Source organism: Heterodontus francisci, chromosome 32, assembly GCF_036365525.1.
Source record: "Heterodontus francisci isolate sHetFra1 chromosome 32, sHetFra1.hap1, whole genome shotgun sequence".
In the NCBI taxonomy this organism is placed as follows: Eukaryota; Metazoa; Chordata; class Chondrichthyes; order Heterodontiformes; family Heterodontidae; genus Heterodontus; species Heterodontus francisci.
Genome location: NC_090402.1, coordinates 23,486,563 through 23,507,620, shown reverse-complemented (window position 1 = coordinate 23,507,620; position 21,058 = coordinate 23,486,563). Strand labels below are relative to the sequence as shown.

Here is a 21,058-nt window from a genome sequence, read left to right as displayed (position 1 = left end):
CTGTCTGCAGGTTTGCTGAAGACGTCGTGCAGTTTGGCATCTTTTACTGTTTCCATTAGGAATCTGGACGTAGCGTCCAGTTTGCTGTTGTCACTGCCGGATTGTCCAGCTGCATTGATGATGTAGTTGAAGTCACCGCCTAGAATGACCGGCCTGGACGTCGCCAGCAGCAGTGGGAGCTGCTGGAAGACAGTCTGCTGCTCGCTGCATTGAACTGGGGTGTGCACGCTGATAAACCAGAGCAGAGTATTTGCTACAAGAAGGCAACCGCCCACCACCTCCTTAACTTCAGAGATGGTGAAGTTACCTCCCTGCAGCAGAATACCCAGGTCGGAGGAACGGGAATCATTTCCCCCTGACCAGATCAATGGCCTGTGGGACCACCATCGCAACCATTGCCTGTAGGTGCTGAGGTGTGGTATTCCACTCTTTTGTAGAAACAGCAGGTCGGCTTTGACCTGGGAGAGGGAGTCCAAGGTTGAAACACATCGCGTAGTGGATTTAATGTTACCCACGTTAATTGAAGCAATCTTTATACCCATTTTTATGTTAGTTGTTGCTTCCCACACCAGTTGTCCTTGCTAGTCCCAGTCCTTCGGTATGTTCCTGCATACCCATAGTGTACGCAAGCTGTTTCACGTTCGTTGGGCTCAGAAACCCCTCCTGGTTTCTCATGGGGGGTTTGTTCCACTGGGGTGACATCGGGGGGGGGGGGAATCTTGTAGGCAGCAAGGCTTTCCCCTCTGTTCCTCCACGAAAACATCACTGCTCCCGGCTTCCCAGAGCTGGAGTGCGCCCGATGCTTCTTTGTTCTCAGTGTGCTGGGATGCGCTGGGCATGTCGCTAGGTTTGGTGCTTTGGGTTTGGGGCGCGCTGGGCCCATCACAGCTTCCAGTGCCCCGGAGCTGGGGGGGCTTTACCTTCCAGCTCCTTTGAGTTCTGCTGCTTCTTTTGCGGGTGCCGTCGTTCCAGCCCTTCCTCATCCAGTGAGGAGGAGCTGCCGTAGTTTATTTATTTTATTTTCTTTAGAGATACAGCACTGAAACAGGCCCTTCGGCCCACTGAGTCTGTGCCGACCACCCATTTATAATAATCCTACATTAATCCCATATTCCCTACCACATCCCAACCATTCTCCTACCACATACCGACACTAGGGGCAATTTACAATCTGTCTCAGACGGTAGCCTCCTCTTGTCACTGGTTTGGGTGATGACCTGTTCTGCTTTTGGAGGTTTTTTCTTTGTGGTTTTCCTTTGTACCACTTGCCACTGGCCTGTTTGTCCATCTGCTGCCTCCTCCTCCATTGATTCTGTCTGTGCACAGGGTAGGTGTTGGGTCGCTGGTTTCAACTGCCTCCCCTTTCTCCTCCTTCTCAGGTAGACTTTCCTCGCTGCGGAGAGGGTTGCTTGTCTCCTTCCCAGCACCAGACGCCTTTCCTTGGACCTTGCCGCCTGTGCATAACTGAGGCAGCGTTTGGGGCAGGTTTTGTAGAGGTGGCCTGCCTCACCGCACAGTTTGCAGCACTTACTCTGCTTACAGTCCTTGGTCTGATGGCCTTCCTTCTTGCAGACGACTGTGCTGCAGTTAGCTGCCATGTGACCAGATTTGCTACAGGTGCGACAAACTCTGGGCTGTCCTGCATAGACCAAGAAGCCTCGACTTCCCCAGATAGCGAAGCTGGAGGGATGAAGGCTTCTTTGGCATCGACCTTCAAGGTCACCTTGACCTGCCGCTTGCTGGTCCAAATCCCAAATGTGACCTTGACATCAGTGCTGCTGCCGGCCACCTCGACGTACCTGGCGAGGAAGGTGAATATATCGACGACAGGAACATGGCGGTTACAGAGGTGGATTGTCACCACCCGGTCACGTTGTGACGGCAGCGTGAAAAGTGGCTCCACTGTGAGGATTGACAGCGGCGTGTGGTTTCCCTTCTCCTTTAACACCTTCAGGAACTTGATGCATCCCGCCACATTCTTGAAAGTCACGTCGAAATATCCACTGTTGGGGAAGTCCAGCAGGCAGAAGATGTCCGCAGCATGGAATCCACAGCAATCAATAAGGATTTTCTTGCTGAAGAAGGTACAGTCAACCGGTGCATCTCCTTTATCCTTCACCACCACCCGAACGGTGTTACGCACTCCCTGGCCTGAAGCTCTAGAATTGGTTACAGCTATTTTACTCAAAACCTACCTGGAACAGGAACAAAAGCCACTGATCATGGTCTCTCCCCTGCCAAACCCTCTGACCCACATTTTAGGGTAGGAAACAGGACATCGGTCTGAGTTACACCTGCAGCTGCCAGCTTTCTATGACCTCCTTTTTAAGTTGTACCACAACAGCTCACATTTATTTTCCAGAGCTTGTCAAAGTCTATCAGCAGTGAAATCCCCTCTAAGATCTGCAGGAGCACACAAATTCCCACCCCTGGAGGCTAATCATTGAAGTACAAAGTGTTTATCACATCCAGCACGATGCAGATTTGCTGAAACTAGAAATGTCCCAGATTCAGTAATGTGTAAATCGGTACCTGCAAACTGTGCAACCGCCAACATAGACTGGGCCGAGATGCAAATCAGCTCCAAAATCTCATCATTGAGAGGAAATGTTAGTTTATTAAATTAATGCAAAAAGTCCCCATAATTATGGGTTTCCCACAACTGAGAAATAATACAACTTGCATCCTTGGAGAGAACAAATATTTATTCCACAATTAATCTGATCACACACTACTTAATATCTTTAAGTCCCATTTACAGACCTTGGGGAAAGATTTCTCTGCTTGCTACTTATTAATGACTTCTAAACAAAATGACATTCTTATGTGAATAAGGGGTGCCAGGTTTTTCTTCCTTTTACTATTTTAGCATAATTGTAAGTACATTCTAAAAGAATTGATTTATGATTGCATTAGAAATAGCAACCAGAGCAAATCACCCCCCCCCCCCCCCCAAAGGTACTAATGTGTTTGTGGATCTTAAATGAAGCAATTCACTAACAAAGGTATCAGACAAGAACAGTACTGATGATGACAATGTTTAAAAAATGTTCACTGCAGCTCTAACAGTATTAAATCATTGGAAAACAAAACAAGGCATGCATAAAGATAGAAGATAAACTGAAGATCACAAAAATATATCCAATAATACGCAGGGTTAATAAATTATGTATGGCCAATGAACAAATCACAAATATATAAAGAGTACCTACAAGCCGGTGAAAGGGGTAACTGAAATCTCATACCTGTGTGACCTTTTATTTTAGATAGAAGTTTTCCAGTTCCAACATTCCAGACACAAACTCTATGGTCGTCGGAAGCTGTTAATAGGAGCCGGCCATCACTAGAGAATGCACATTGGTTCACCTGCACAAAACAAACTATTTCATTACAGAGTACCTCGATCAGTCACAGTAGATTTCCAAACACTACAAGATTTTTTTTAATAGTGTTTTGTCACAAAACTAGACTGAGATTTGTCTCAGTTTTAAACGGATTTATTAAACAGAACAGCTTCCAAGCTTCACAGGATGAGGATTACCAAGGACAGAATCTTTTCAGTTTATTTTTAGATGTAGGACCATTTTTGGGTTGTTAACCTGACTTCCCAATTAGAGGGAATCTCTGTTACTCTTTACCAGAGCAAACCAATTAACAGCCTGCCTTTGGGCACCTCGACCAATTAGGGAGGGTGGCAGTGGCAATGCATGCCCACCTGATCCACTGGGAAGGTGGTCTTGCACCATGAGGGGGCAAATGTCAGCAGCGACGTGCTGTGAGAGGCTGGGCCTCCTGAGGCACTGGTGCTCAGACATGTCGAGAGAGCTGGTTCTCTGTCTGCAGACCCTCTGTTGAGGTCTCGTCTCCATCCACCTACAACTCAGTGGAGGGGCATGTGACTGCAGAGAAAGCAGCTGGTGCTACACATTGCAGTGGAAAGCCCTCTGCCCTAGATCTTCAGCAGAGGGAGATGGTGTAGCTGCGTAAGCTGCTCCCATACCACTCCGAGAGCAGGGAAGTGCAGCTGAGGGCGGAGAAGTGCTGGTCAGGTGATATGTCTCCCAGGCAGTTGGCTCTCACCTGTCAAGCCATGATAGGAGTCTGGCAGGAGGAGTCCTTTGCAAAGCAGCCTCTTAGCTCATCCATTTCTATAGCTCTTAATTGCAACTGATCAAAGCTTTCATAGCTGGTCAGTTTCACTGAGGCAGTCTCTCTCACTGTTTTCACCTGCTCCAACCTACCAGGTTGGGGACACAGGATGAGGCAGCTCCACTGTTTGGAAACAGGAATTCCACTCAGAAAGTCACTGAATTGCTTATCTGATGAACTCAATTGCCCTCCTGCCCCAAACGCAGGGGTTCCTGACTTCAAGACCAACCGGCCCCCGAGAAACAGCAACATATTTATATAGCACCTTTAACGTAATAAAGGCATTTAACGTCCCAAGGTGCTTTACAGGAGCATTATAAAACAAAATATTCCCTTATGAGGCATGGTGTTATATTAGGTCAGATGACCAAAAGCTAGTTTTTAAAGAAGGGTCTTAAAAGGAGGAAAGCAAGGTGGAGAGGTGTAGGGAGAGTATTCTGGAGCTGAGGGCCTAAGCAACTAAAGGCAAGGCCCCCAGTGGTGGAGCAATTAAAATCTGGGATGCTCAAGAGCCCAGAATTAGAGGAGCACAGATATCTTGGAGAGTTGTGGGGCTGGAGGAGATTACAGAGATAGGGAGGAGCAAAGCCATTGTGGGATTTGAAAACAAGGATGAGAAAACACATTGGGATACTAATCTGATAGCATTTTTCCCTTTCCCTGCTCCAAACCCACCTCCAACAGCCTGGAAAAACTTCCCCCCAGGATTCATTTCTCTGCCACCTGATTCTTCTAAGGAGAATATGTAGTTCTCTGATTGACAGAAATTTCTCACAACTACCTTCTCCAGCTGCTGATGAACCAGACACATGCCTGCTGGATTGAGGGGTTGACTCTCAAATGTTGGCACCTGTTTGCCATTACTAACTAATCACTGTCTATGCAACAATTGGTTTTTATCACAATCCAGCTGCTGGAAGTTCTTAATTTGGGCTTTCAAATTTTAGCTGTTTGTCTTAGTGCATAGTACTGTCACCAGGAAAGAGTACTTGACTGGGGGGATTCAAAATGAACAGAAGCAGTTTCAAACTCAGATTCATTTAGTGGAGGTGATATTTCACTTGAGTAGGCTACAACATTGGGGAAAACATTTACTTTAATATACAACTCTTCGTACTTTTATATTGCATACCTCAACTGCATGTGTGAGAGGAACTCTTGGGTTTTTCAATGTAGAAATGAACCTATGCATATAATTTGTTACGCAGCAGTTAGAATATTGCGTCCAGTTTTGGGCATTCTCATTTAGAAAAAATACCAAGGACTTGGAATGGGTACTGAAGATAATCCCAGGTAAGAGAAGCTTTAGTTAGGAAGAGAGGCTAAAGAAACTGGAACTTTTTTCACCAGAACAGGGGAGGTTCAGAGAAGAACTGATTGAGCCATTCAAAATTATGACGAGAAAACTTATTTCCACTGATAAAGGAGCCGATAACTAAAGAGCATAAATCTAAGATCATCATCAAAAGAACGAAAGGAAAGCTATGGGGAAACTTTTTTTTTACACAGAGGTTATTAGGTGGGAAACAGAATCCATAATAGTTTTTAAAAGAGGAGTGGATAATTTTTGGAAAGTTGTTTTTAAAAAGACATAAGAGTGAGACAGTGGATAGCTCAGAGACCTGGCCTCCCCTATGCTGTTAAATTATATGATTCACTATGTTCTTTCTGTGGCTGAAAAATATAAAATAAATATTTCAGATATACAAGAAATTTCCACAAGTCTGAGGTTAAAAGTCAATACCTTTGCTGCCTACCTCTTCTTTGTGTGCGTAAAAGTAGCTCACAGAGATGTTGTTGAAGTATGAGGTCAGTTTCCTCCACATAGTTAGTTGATACAGCTGATTTTTTCTTTTTGCTTAATATTTTCACCATTGCCATCGATCAAATGACAAGAAAGATTCAGCAGATTCTTGGCCAGTTGCATGTGATAGTTACACGTCTGCTGTAAATTATGGGAAACAATTCTTTAGTGGAGAATGGGGCCGACATAGATTCTGAGTGGCTTAAGTGGCTGCTGGGCAGCTCCAGGCTTGCTGAGTGGTAGCCAAAGGGGTGTGACTGCAGACTACATTTACATTCATTAATCTTTTCCTTCCTCTGTTTGTTTATGTTCTCAAAAGATCTCAAGGATCCAATTTGCCAAATATATTACATTCATAAACCATTGGTGAGGAAGTCCAGAACAAAGGGCACAACCTTAAAATTATACCTAGGTTGGTCAGGGGTGATGCCAGGAAACATTTCTTCACACAAGGACATTGCCAGACTGGAAACCAGTCTGTGAGCACAGCAGTGATAGGTGAATGGGACTTGGTGCGAGTTAGGACACAGGCAGCAGAATTTTGGATGAGTTGAAGTTTACAGAGGATGTAAGGTGGGAGACTGGCCAGGAGAACATTAGAATTGTTGAGTCTGGAGATAACAAAGGCATGAATGAGGGTTTTAGCAGCCAATGGGCTGGGGCGAAGGTGGAGATGGGCAATATTACAGAGTTGGAAGTCTGGACAATGTTGAGAGCATGGGGTCAGAAACTCAGCTCAGGGTCAAACAGGGTGCTGAGGTTGCAAACATTTTAGTTCAGCCTCAGACCGTGGCAAAAGAGGGGAATGAAGATAATGGCAAGGGAACAGAGTTTGTGGCGAGATCAGAAAACCCCAGGTTCATAGGTCTGCTCCAGGATTTGCAAAACAGCAGTAGCTGTTACACTTCTGAGTAATTCACTGAATGTGAAACACGTTTGAGACATCATAAGGCACTACATCAATGCAAATCTTCCTTATCAACCCAGGCAACATTTAGGGATATGGTTGGAGGGGGAATAAAATCCCCTCCACTGCTCCCAACCTCTGGCGAGCTCCATTTTCTCCATTGCTGTGACCTCTGAGTGAGATTGCCAATTTATAGGCCATTTTGTGGTGTGGATCAATGTCCACTCAGCACTAGAATTGCTCCAAACAGCAGAGAGAAAAGAGCCTGCTTGCTCTCATTTTTCTGGACTGGATTCAATCCCAGGTCCTGTTGGTGAGTAGACAATGTCCTAACGCCCTGTACCTTATTACTGTTAATTTTTAATCTATGCAGTAAAGGGTATTACCTTGTCCCTTCATTTTAATATCTGAGACTAAGTTTCAAAGTAAAATGATCAGGTCTGATTGTGATATCACAAGCTCTGGTGCCTGTGGTAATGACACGATGTCATTGGCAGCCACTCATATCAGTGTTATTGACATGTGATGGATGTGAAGAATTTATAACCTTATGATGTAAATCCAAAACTTCAGCCAGTGTAAAACATGGGTAATTAATGAGGAAGGGAATGAGCCATGCTGAATGGAACCAGAATGGGGCGGCACAGTGGCGCAGTGGTTAGCACCGCAGCCTCACAGCTCCAGGGACCCGGGTTCAATTCTGGGTACTGCCTGTGTGGAGTTTGCAAGTTCTCCCTGTGTCTGTGTGGGTTTCCTCCGGGTGCTCCGGTTTCCTCCCACATGCCAAAGACTTGCAGGTTGATAGGTTAATTGGCCATTATAAATTGCCCCTAGTATAGGTAGGTGGTAGGGAAATATATAGGTGGGGATGTGGTAGGAATATGGGATTAGTATAGGATTAGTATAAATGGGTGGTTGATGGTCGGCACAGACTTGGTGGGCTGAAGGGCCTGTTTCAGTGCTGTAACTCTAAACTCTAAACTGAAGATATCAGGACAAATTGAACCTAAACAACAACCTGCATTTATATAGCACCCTTAATGCAGTAAAGTGTTCCAAGGCACTTCACACAAATGTTCACAAAATTTGACACCAAACCCCATAAGGAGCTATTAGGATAGATCAAAAGCTTGGTCAAAGAGATAGGTCTTAAGGAGTATCTTAAAGGAAGTGAGGTAGAAAGATTTAGGGAAAGAACTTCAGTTTATGGGCTAGGCAGCTGAAAACACAGCCACCAATAGTGGCGTGATTAAGATAAGGGATATGCAAGAGGTCAGAATTGGAGCAGCAATCAGAGGGTTGTAGGGCTAGAGGAGATTATAGAGATAGGGAGGGGAGAGGCTATCAAGGGATTTGGAAACAAGGATCAGAATTTTAACATTGAGGCACTGCAGTACCAGGACTATGAATGAATGGATGGACTTGGAGCGAGTCAGTAAACGGGCAGCAGTGTTTTGGATGAGCTCAGGTTTACGAAGTTATGCACACAGTGACAAATGCACAATGCACATAACCATACGTACAGCATGCACTAATATCAAGTGCAGGGGCTCAAACAGACACCAGTGGTGCCCACATCCCACAAATGATTAAAAAAATAAAGATGCATGAGGCGAATACACAATAAATAAAAACAATAACACTGGCACTCAAAGAATGAGAGATACTCAATGAATCATAGTACACATCTAAGAGGATAGTTCCCTGAGTTATCCTCAGTCTCATTCCCATGCTTTTTTAAAGTTTTAATTAAATTTTTAAAATTTATTCATGGGATGTGGGCATCGCTGGCAAAGCCAGGATCTATTGCCATCCCTAATTGCCCTTGAGGTGAGACACTTTCTTGAAGTGGTCTGCATGGACTAGGTGTACCCATAGTTCTGCTAGGCAGGGAATTCCAGGGTTTTGACTCAGTGATGATGAAGAAGCAGCGATATATTTACAAGTCAAGAAGGTGATGGGAAATTAAAGCAGAATGTGCTGGAAATACTCAGCAGGCCTGTGGAGAGAGAAACAGAGTTAATGTTAAGCGTTAACTGTTTCTCTCTCCACTGATGCTGCCAGGCCTGATGAGTATTTCCAGCACTTGCAGTTTTTATTTCATATTTCCAGCATCCGCAATATTTTGCTTTTAGTTTAAGGTGAAGGGGAACTTGTAAGTGGAGGGGCTCCCATACACCTGCTGCCCTTGTTCTTCTAGGCAGTTCAGGTCAAGGCTTTGGAAGTTGCTGTCGAAGCAGCCTTGGCAAGTTGCTGCAGTGCACCTTGTAGATAGTTGTGTCGATGGCGGAGGGATTTGGAAACAAGGATGAGAATATTAAAATTGAGGCGCTGCAGGACCAGGCTATCGAGGGATAGCCTCAAGGATGGTGATGGTGGGGGAATTCAGCAATAGTAATTTCATTAAATGTCAAGGGGGAGGTGGTTAGATTCTCTTTTGGTGGATATGATCGTTGCCTGGCACTTGTGTGGCATAAATGTTATTTGCCACTTATCAGCCAAGCCTGAATACTGGCTGGGTATTGCTGCAAGTGGATATGGGCTGCTTCATTACTTGAGGAGTTGTGAATAGAACTGCACCCTGTGCACTGTTCAGATATTTATCTTTTAAAAGCTATTATAGATCTTCTACCACCACCAAGGTTATTAGGGAGTACAATTTCCTAAGAACCTTGGTGTAAAAATGTTTTGTACCTGCCACGTTTTGTTCTTTTAGTGATTATCTTAAATTTATGCTCTTTAGTTATTGATTAACTGAACTGTGAAAGTATTTCCCCAAAATACTTAACCAAAGCCTCTCATAATTTTGAACATCTCCATCAATTCTTCTCATAACCTTCTCTGTTCTTGTAAAAAGAGCCCCAGTTTCTTTAGCCCCTCCTCATAACTAGTACCCTCTCCATGGCCTTGGCATCCCTTCCAAATGAGAGTATCGAAAACTAAGCACAATATTCCATCTGCTGCCTAACAAATGTTATGTTTAGGTTCAACATACATTGAAATGCCCAGCAGAGTTCTTCTCACACATGCAATTGAGTTGTGCAATGAAAAGCTCAAAGTACAAAGAGTTGTATATTAAAGTAAAATCTACCCTTAATGTCCATACAAATGTTTACCCCCTCCCTTGGATACTAACAGGATATCTATCCAATTACGGCCACTGTTTCAAAAATAAAGGGGTAGTTTCAGAACTTGCACAGCTTTAAAATCCGCAATTTCCCCCAACAGGGTGCAACAAGCATGTGATGAGAAATTGCTGTCGTATGATTAACCACTTCCCAGTTATGATTTGGATAGTCGCACTCAGATGTCAGAATCTTTGGAAGAGACTTGAGGTTTAATGGAAAGGCAGAGTATATTCTCGAGAAAGTAATATGTAGTGGATAGATTATCCAGGAATCCTACTTAAGATACAGACGCATGAAGCAGTAAAGGCCAGTATAGTAATGTTTAGATACAGAGGTACACCAATAAGAGAGACAACTATAGCAGATAGAAAACTTTCAACACTAGAGAAGGATGGCTGAAGTATATTCAAGATCTTCTTGATGAGCTGATAAGTTGTTACATTGTACAAGGAGAATTCTCAGCAAAAAAAAGTTGTTGATGTAATGGGCCATACTTAATATCCCTCCTACAATGAGGAGAGAGATGCATCAGGACCATCTGAAGTTGATAAAATGCCAAGTAGACAAACATATCTGTGTGGTGAGGCATTAACAAGGATATCATCAAGAAGAATGTGCCTTCATGTGACTTTTGTCAACTCAAAGATGATTACACCTTTGATGATTACACCATTACCAAAGAGACCTTGGCAAAAGATTGTTGTGTCGTCTTGTGGGAGCTTAGAGGACAAAAAGACCTTGTAGTCATTGACTGTTATCTAGATTTCTTGAAATTAGTCACCTGTCAGATATAAGTTGGAATTTTAGGAATATGTTCACTTGGGCTATCCCTGAGGAACTTGTCACAAACAATGTGATGCAATTTCCGGCTGCAGAGTTTCACATATTCAGAGCTCAGTGTTGCTTTGTGCTTATTACCATTAACACTCACAATACTCAAGCTAATGGAGAGACTGAGGAGCCAGTCCAGTCTGCTAAAAATCTTGAAATGAGAGTATCTCTTCCTAAAATAAAAACAAGAAATGCTGGAACCACTCAGCAGGTCTGGCAGCATCTGTGGAAAGAGAAGCAGAGTTAACGTTTCGGGTCAGTGACCCTTGTTCCGGAGAAGCATCACTGACCCGAAACGTTAACTCTGCTTCTCTTTCCACAGATGCTGCCAGACCTGCTGAGTGGTTCCAGCATTTCTTGTTTTTATTTCAGATTTCCAGCATCCGCAGTATTTTGCTTTTATTTTAGTATCTCTTCCTATCCTTACTGAGTCACGTAGCAACTCAGATAATAGCCCAAGCTAAAACCCAGCTCAAGATGGCACATTGAAACTACAAGACTCACCGCCTTTGCTTCCTCATGAAGAATGGGTGAGGTACTGGAGGGTAATCGCACCTCGGGTACCACATGCAGGGCAGAGAACTGGCTGCGGACAAAATTATATTAAAATATGAAAAAATTACAAATCAATACATTGAAATGTGAAAAGTACTTTCAATGGTGCATCTGAAAGACTGAACGGTAATATTTTTGATGAAACTGTTGAATCTCTTTGGTAGTATTTACAAACTGTGTGGGTACTAACTACAGCTGTTCTTGTAAAACCAGCCGGGCCACGTTTTTCAGCACCGGATCTTAGAGATTCCTTCGAGTAAGCAGTTGTTCTTTTTGTACAGACCTCTAGATCCTGGGATTGTACAGTAAGGGTGTGGAATTTACAAAGCATGAAACAAAAACATTGCATGGTCACACAGGCAATGTGAGCTGTGTTGCATTTTCCACAATTAGAATGCTAATAAAGCTGAATGGTGAAATAAAATAGAGACTGAGGGTATTAAAAATGACCACAGACACTGTCACTGTTATATCCAATGCATGGTGTGGTACGGAGCCATTCAGTCTAGGAAGATCACTGGCCTAATTTAGCTGCTTGATCTTAGCCAGGATGACAGTGGGGAGCCTACAGTTTTTTTCAGCTCTGCTGGTCTAGTGAAGGAAGTCAGTTTGGTTTCAACTTTTGGTGACTTATGTTGGAAAATGTGTGTGCAAACAACAAGTGAAAAAAAAAAACAGGCTTAGTTAAAATGGCCAATGCACTCTCTACCGCCTTAAAAACAAAATATGGTCTATTGGGTAATGCACTGGAGTTATGGTGTAACCAATCCACATTGAACCATTGTCTTCAGGGCAGGGATTTAGAAAAAGAAAATCCAAAATCTTGTAGAAAATTTGTAAATTATGCACCAGTTCTCTCAGATATAAATTCTTGATTGTTTTCATAGGCTTCAGGTTGCTGGAACAAGACTGTACATGTATGGGGTTCAAGTTAAGGAAACGGCTCCTGATCTTTTCTCTGAAGGAGCACACTCGTTCTTTCTGGATGCAATTCTACTGTGACAGCAGCAGATAAAACAGTAGAATGTGAAGGGATTCATTAAATTGGAATTTTTGTGTTCCATAGTCTGCAAGGCTGCCTGATTTCAGATTCATGTGGGGGAATTTGAAGATGGAAAATGAAAGACCCTTCAGCTAATACATCCCCAATCTTCAGTGTATCTATTTGATATGAGCAGTTACACTACCTAGATATTGAAAGCTCAGTTTAACACGATTACAAATGTTTTTTGAGATCCGTATCTTAATTTGACATTATGATTGATCAAGTATTGGTGATTCTCTCTCATTCTCCCTCCCCGAATACCACCAAAAAAGTGAACCTTTAATCAGGAGATCTGCTTGTAGTTATGCTAACTCTACTCTGACAAAAGGAACTCCTTGTTTGAAGATTCATTACCTTTACTTTCTATAGGGCGAGTCGGACATTGTCTCTAATTATCTCCTTCTGACTGCAGAAATTTCTGATTATGTACTGACAATAACAAAGACACAGTCAATATGTTATCAACAGATAACAGTGGCGCAGTGGTTAGCACCACAGCCTCACAGCTCCAGTGACCTGGGCTCAGTTCTGGGTACTTCCTGTGTGGAGTTTGCAAGTTCTCCCTGTGACTGTGTGGGTTTCTGCTGGGTGCTCTGATTTCCTCCCACAGCCAAAGACTTACAGGTTGATAGGTAAATTGCCCCTAGTGTAGGTAGGTGGTAGGAGAATTGTGGGGATGTGGTAGGGAATATGGGATTAATGTAGGATTAGTATAAATGGGTGGTTGTTGGTCGGCACAGACTTGGTGGGCTGAAGGGCCTATTTATAGAGTGATTCAGCTCTAAGTGTAGAACCCATACTATCTTGGAAGGGATGTTTCATTTTCTAACCCCTCACAGGGGAAATCTGTGATTTCATCAGTGCTGCTGTGGATAATTGCAGAGTGGAAGCCAGGAAAATTAAAGAAGTTTCTGTGGGCACCTCTCACATGTACATATAAACAAAGTCTTGGGTATGGCATACTCAAATCACAACTCACTTTGTCGTTACTTTTGGCTACACTTTTGTGTAAACTTTCATGGTAGTTATCTTTTAATCTTGCACCAGAGTCAGAAGGTTTTGGATTCAAGCCCCACTCCATCAATGCTGCAACTTTGGCAGTGTTGCCTGTCAGATGCGACGTTAAACAGAGTCACCATCTTCCCTCTTCGGTGGATGTAAAGATTCCATGACATTATTCAAACAGCAGGGGAGGGGTTTTTCCTGTGTTTTTGCTGACATTTATCCCTCAAACAACATCGCTGAGATTAACCAGTCATTTACATTTTGATAGCAAGAATGTGGAGAGGCGATATGAACTAAGTTTGATGGGTCAGGAACAGAATGACCTGGGAATGTATGTACACAAATGTTTGAAGGTGGCAGGCCAAGTTGAGAAGACTGTTAAAAAAGCATAGGATCCTTTTATTAATGGAGCCACAGAAACAAAAGCAGGAAGGTTATGCTACATCTTCATAAAGCAATGGTTAGGCCTCAGCTGGAGTACTGTGTTCAGTTCTGGGCAATACTGTTTAGGGTGTCATGGCCTTGGAGAGGGTGCAGAAGAGTTTTTACTAGAATGGTACCAGGGATATTTCTGATTTCTGAGTGCAAAAACTTTAGAGCAATAATAGTTGGGGATTTCAACTACCCCAATATCAACTGGGATACAATCAGTGCGAAGGGCACAGAGGGGAGAAAATTCTTGAACCTCATTCAAACTTTTTTAGCCAGTATGTAACAAACCCATCAGAGAGGGGGCACAATTCTAGATTTAGTCTTCAGTAATGAAGCTGGGCAAGTGGATGAAGTAACAGTGGGTGACCATTTTGGAGATAGTGACCATAATAGTTAGTTTCAGCATAACCATGGAAAAGGACAAAGATAAAACAGAAGCAAAGGTTCTAAATTGGGGGAAGGCACATTTTACGAAACTCTGATGTGCGCCGGAATTTGAAAAAAAAAGGAAAAAAAAAAGCCAACAGTGACGTCACAGAAGAGCTGCAAGGTGATTGGTTGGTGAGTCACTGCTGTTAGGGAATAGCTCTAAATAGCTGGGTAAGTATCACAGGTAAGAAAAGTTTAAAGTTTATTTCAAATCAAGTAAGTAGAGTTTTGTTTTGGGAGTTCTGTAGTAACAAGGACCAGGGAAGAAGGGTGCTAGAGTAACTGATATTATTGGACATTAAGATCTTCCAGAAGGTTTAATTTAATTTAAAGGGTTAAGTCATGGCAGGAGAGCTCAAAGCCATGGTGTGCTCCTTGTGCTCCATGTCGGAAGCCGGGAACAATTCCAGTGCCCGGGACCAGCATGTGTGCAGAAAGTGTGTCCAGCTGCAGCTCCTGGAATCCTGGGTTTCAGAGCTGGAGCGGCAGCTGTGGACACTGTGGAGCATCCACAAAGCGGAGAGTATCGTGGATAGCACGTATTGAGAGGTGGTCACACCGCAGGCTCAGACCCGACAGGCAGAAGGGGAATGGGTGACCACCAGGCAGAGCAAGAGGACTAGGCAGGCAGTTCAGGAATCTCCTGTGGCTATTCCCCTGCAAAACAGATATACTGCTTTGGATACTGTTGGGGGGAATGGCCTCTCAGAGGAAAGCAGCAACAGCCCGATTCGTTGCACCACGGTTGGCTCTGCTGCACAGGGGAGGAGTAAAAAATGTGGGAATGCAATAGGCATAGAGGATTCAATTGTAAGGGGAATAGATAGGCATTTCTGTGGCCGCAAAAGAGACTCCAGCATGGTATGTTGCTTCCCTGGTGCTGGGGTCAAGGATGTCTCAGAGCAGTTACAGGACATTCTAAAGGGGGAGGGTGAACAGCCAGTAGTCATGGTACATATTGGTACAAACGACATAGGTTAAAAAAAAGGATGAGGTTCTAAAAGCAGAATATAGGGAGCTAGGAAGTACGTTGAAAAGTAGGACCTCAAAGGTAGTGATCTCAGGATTACTACCAGTGCCACGTGCTAGTCAGAGTACAAATAGCAGGATATATCAGATGAATACGTCGCTGAAGAGATGGTGTGAGGGGGAGGGTTTTAGATTCATGGGCATTGGAACCGGTTCTGGGGGAGGTGGGACCAGTACAAGCTAGACGGGTTACACCTGGGCAGGACCAGGACTGATGTCCTAGGGGGATTGCTAGAGTGGTTGGGGAGGGTTTAAACTAAAATGGCAGGGGGGTGGGAACCTTTGCAAGGAGTCAGAGGAGGGGGGAATCAAAGACAAAAACAAAAGACAGTAAGGGGAATAAGAAAAGTGATAGGCAGAGAAATCAAGGGCCAGAATCAAACAGGGACACAGTGAAAAATATTGGGAAAAGGACAAATAATGTTAAAAAGACAAGCCTTAAGGCTTTGTGCCTTAATGCGTGGAGCATTCGCAATAAAGTGGATGAATTAATCGCGCAAATAGATGTAAACGGGTATGATATAGTCGGGATTACGGAGACATGGCTGCATGGTGGCCAGGGATGAGAAATGAACATCCAGGGATATTCAGTATTTAGGAAGGACAGACAAAAAGCAAAGGCGGTGGAGTTGCATTGCTGGTTAAAGGGGAAATTAACGCAATAGTGAGGAAAGATATTAGCTCTGACGATGTGGAATTTGTATGGGTAGAGCTGAGAAACACTTAAGGGGCAAAAAACGTTAGTGGGGGTTGTATATAGACAACCTAACTGTAGTGGTGATGTTGGGAATGGCATTAAACAGGAAATTAGAGATGCATGCTATAAAAGGAACATCTGTAATTATGGGTGACTTTAATCTGCACATAGATTGGGCAAATCAAATTAGTCATAATACCGTAGAGGAGGAATTCTTGGAGTGTATACGGGATGGTTTTCTGGACCAACATGTTGAGGAACCAACTAGAGAACAGGCCATTCTAGACTGGGTATTGTGTAATGAGATAGGAATAATTGACAATCTAGTGGTGTGAGACCCCTTGGGAACAAGCAACCATAATATGATAGAATTCTTCAAGATGGAGAGTGGCGTTGTTGATACTGAGACAAGAGTCCTGAGTCTTCGTAAAGGAAACTACGAAGGTATGAGGCGCGAGTTGGCCATGACGGATTGGGAAATGTAACTTAAAGGGATGACAGTGGATAGGCAATGGCAAACATTTAAAGAGCGCATGGATGAACTGCAACAATTGTTTATCCCTGTCTGGCGCAAAAATAAAATGGGAAAGGTAGCCAAACCATGGCTTACAAGGGAAATTAGAAATAGCATTAGATCCAAGGAAGAGACATATAAATTTGCCAGGAAAGACAACAGACCTGACGATTGGGAGCAGTTTAGAATTCAGCAAATGAGGACCAAGGGATTGATTAAGAAGGGGAGAGTAGAGTACGAGAGCAAGCTTGCGGGGAACATAAAAATTGACTGTAAAAGCTTCTATAGGTATGTGAAGAGAAAAAGATTGGTGAAGACAAATGTAGGTCCCTTACAGTCAGAAACAGGGGAATTTATTATGGGGAATAAAGAAATGGCTGACCAACTAAATGCGTACTTTGGTTCTGTCTTCACAAAGGAGGACACAAATATCATACCAGAAATGTTGGGGAACACAGGGTTTGGTGAGAGGGAGGAACTGAAGGAAATCCGTATTAGTAGAGAAATGGTATTAGGGAAATTGATGGGATTGAAGGCTGATAAATCCCCAGGGCCTGATGGTATGCATCCCAGAGTACTTAAGGAAGTGGCCCAAGAAATAGTGGATACATTGGTGATCATCTTCCAAGATTCTATAGACTCTGGAACAGTTCCTACAGATTGGAGGGTAGCTAATGTAACCCCACTATTTAAAAAGGGAGGTACAGAGAAAGCAGGGAATTATAGACCAGTCAGTAGTGGGGAAAATTCTAGAGTCCATTATCAAAGATTTTGTAGCAGACCACTTGGAGAACAGTGGCAGAATCAGACAGAGTCAGCATGGATTTACAAAAGGGAAATCATGCTTGACAAATCTACTAGAATTCTTCGAGGATCTAACTAGTAGAGTTGATGAGGGGGAGCCAGTGGATGTGGTTTATTTGGACTTTCAGAAGGCTTTCGACAAAGTCCCACATAAGAGATTAGCAAGTAAAATTAAAGCGCATGGGATTGAGGGTAGTGAATTGCGATGGATATAAAATTGGTTGGCGGACAGGAAACAAAGAGTAGGGATAAATGGGTCTTTTTCCGAATGGCTGGCAGTGACTAGTGGGGTACTGCAGGGATCGGTGCTAGGACCCCAGCTATTCATAACATACATTAATGATTTAAATGAGGGAACTAAATGTAATATCTCCAAATTTGCAGATGACACAAAACTGGGTGGGAGAGTGAGTTGTGAGGAGGATGCAGAGAGGCTTCAGGGTGATTTGGACAAGTTGAGCGAGTGGGCTAATGCATGGCAGATGCAGTATAATGTGGATAAATGTGAGGTTATCCACTTTGGTAGCAAAAACAGGAAGGCAGATGATTATCTGAACGGCTATAAACTGAGAGGGGAATATGCAGCGAGACCTGGGTGTTCTCGTACACTAGTCGCTGAAAGTAAGCATACAGTTGCAACAGGCGGTAAAAAAGGCAAATGGTATGTTGACTTCATAGCGAGAGGATTCGAGTACAGAAGCAGGGATGTCTTGCTGCAATTATACAGCGCCTTGCTGAGGCCACACCTGGAATATTGTGTGCAGTTTTGGTCTCCTTATCTGAGGAAGGATGCTCTTGCTATAGAGGGAGTGCAGTGAAGGTTTACCAGACTGATTCCTGGGATGACGGGACTGACATATGAGGAGAAATTGAGTCGGTTAGGATTATATTCGATGGAGTTCAGAAGAGTGAGGGGGGAATCTCATAGAAACCTATAAAATTCTAACAGGACTAGACAGGTAGATGCAGGAAGGATGTTCCTGATAGTGGGGGAGTCCAGAACCAGGGTTCATAGTCTAAGGATACAGGGTAAACCATTCAGGACTGAGATGAGGAGACATTTCTTCACCCAGAGAGTGGTGAGCCTGTGGAATTCACAACCACAGAAAGCAGTTGAGGCCAAAACATTGAATGTTTTCAAAAAGGAGTTAGATATAGCTCTTGAGTCTAAAAGGATCAAAAGGGTATGGGGCAAAAGCCAGAACTGGTTACTGAGTTAGATGATCAGCCATGATCATAATGAATGGCTGAGCAGGCCCGAAGGGCCAAATGACCTACTCCTGCTCCTATTTTCTATGTTTCTATGAAACTGAGAAGTGACCTGGCAAAAATGGACTGGATACAGCTACTTGAAGGAAAATCAGTGGCAAACCAGTGGCAGGCATTCAAAAGCGAGATACTACAGGCAGTGTAGGCATGTTCCCACAAAGATAAAGGGTGGTACTGCCAAATCTAGAGCTTCCTGGTTATCTAAAAGCTTACAGAGTAAGTTAAAGCTAAAAAAAAAAAGCTTATGATGATCACAAATATCTTAATACTTTAGGAAGTCTAGAGGAGTATAGAAAGTGCAGGGGTGAAGTAAAAAAGGAAATTAGAAAAGCAAAGAGAAGACATGAAAAATTGGCTGGTAAAATCAAGGAAAACCAGATGTTTTATCAGTACATTAAAAGCAAGAGGATAACTAAGGATAGGGTAGGGCCCATCAGAGATGTACAAGGGAACTTATGAATGGATGCAGAAGATGTGGGCAGGGTTCTTAATGAGTTTTCTTGTCTCTGTCTTCACAATGGAGAGGGTTGATGCAGACATTGTAGTTAAAGAGGAAGAGTGTGAAATATTAGATACAATAAGCATAGTGAGAGAGTAAGTGCTCGAGGGTCTGACATCCTTAAAAGTGGATAAATCGCCAGGACCGGATGGATTTCATCCCAGGTTGTTGAAGGAAGCCAGGGAGGAAATAGCGGATGTGCTGAGGATCATCTTCAAATCTTCACCAAATACAGGCGAGGTACCAGATGATTGGAGGTCTGTGAACGTTGTACCATTGTTTAAAAAGGGTGCAAGGGAAAAGCCAAGTAATTATACACGAGTCAGTCTGACCTCAGTGGTGGATAAATTGTTAGAATCTATTCTGAGGGACAGGATAAACTGTCACTTAGAAAGTCATGGATTAATCAGGGATAGTCAGCATGGATTTGTTAGGGAAAGGTCACGTTTTACTAACTTGATTGAGTTTCTTTGAGGAAGTGACGAGGATTGATGAGTGCAGTGGATGTGCTTTACATGGATTTTAGTAAGGCCTTTGACAAGGTCCTGCATGGCAAACTGGTCAATAAAATGAAAGCCCATGGGATACTAGGGAATGTGGCAGGTTGAATCCAGGTCGCTGCTCAAGGACAAGGCAACGGAATGATTAGTAGCATGAGAAGCAAAAGGCCAAGAAATATGCAAGCCAATCAAAACAAGGGGTGGGAAATGTAATAGACAGTGAAATGATAAAATGGGGGCACCAAAGCCTACAAGCAATTATTTTCCCAAACCCACCACTGAAAAAAATGCAGTTCCATTACCTAGTACACCAAAAGGCAAGGAGCAGACAGGCAAAAGAAATGGTCTCTTCATTCACCACTAGCAAATGCCATAAATTTCACTAATAGTGGAACATTTTTTTAAAAAAGCATAGAAATAAATACTTAGAAACTACAACACAAGATCAGGTCATTTGCCCCAACTAATGTCAGTGCTTACCTTCCATGCAAGCAAATAGCTCATGGATGGTCCTCCGTCTTTTCTTGCTTGTGCTGAATTTAGGCAGCTCGAGGTGAATTTTACACCTTTCGTTGAATACCCTTTTTATATTCAAGTAATTATCCAGTACCACCTTCATTGATGTAATTCGCTTGGCAACCACCACTTGGGAAAATATTGTACCTTGATACATTTCTGCATGAACTAGCTTCTTTGAAACTTCCCGCTTTCATGGTTGTTTTATTTATTTTATTTAGAGATACAGCACTGAAACAGGCCCTTCGGCCCACCGCGTCTGTGCCGACCAAGAACCACCCATTTATACTAACCCTACAGTAATCCCATATTCCCTACCACCTACCTACACTAGGGGCAATTTACAATGGCCAATTTACCTATCAACTTGCAAGTCTTTGGCAGTGGGAGGAAACCGAAGCACCCGGCGAAAACCCACGCAGTCAAAGGGAGAACTTGCAAACTCCGCACAGGCAGTACCCAGAATTGAACCTGGGTCCCTGGAGCTGTGAGGCTGCAGTGCTAACCACTGCGCCATTGTGCCGCCCAGACAATTGTTTCTTGCCTTTCATTTGCTTTTTTTCTTCCTTTTTAAATCATTTCACAAACCTCATCCAGTCTTCATAATTTGAGGGAACACAGCCCTAACTGCACTACTCTTTCATATCTAACATTTAATGTACCTAGCACATCTGCATTTATTTTTCCAGGCCCTGCTAATTGCAAGGAGCCCAAAGCTGCTCATAATATTTCAGATGTGTCCTAACCAGGACCTTTTTGCTTGTATGCTCACTCTCTCGCTATTCTCGGCAAAATCCCATTTGCTTTCTTAATGGCTATTAAAAATAAAACTCCATATTTATGCATCTGTAAACCTGAATTGCATTGCTCCCTCACTGCAATGAGAAATTTACCATTTGAAGGTATTTTCACATTCCTAAAATGTATACATATATTCCTATTAAA

The 21,058-nt window shown here is 43.2% G+C and overlaps 1 protein-coding gene across 1 annotated transcript in view; it reads right to left on the bottom strand.

The window, feature by feature from the left end:
- The window catches only part of LOC137347463 (WD repeat-containing protein 38-like), a 47,890-nt gene extending 27,620 nt beyond the window's left edge, over positions 1-20,270 (bottom strand). Inside the window, exon 1 of the mRNA XM_068011907.1 lies at positions 20,078-20,270. Within this exon, the coding sequence (XP_067868008.1) occupies positions 20,078-20,270 (193 nt within the window). The remainder of the gene's footprint in view (positions 1-20,077) is intronic.
- Between the last annotated feature and the right edge of the window lie 788 nt (positions 20,271-21,058).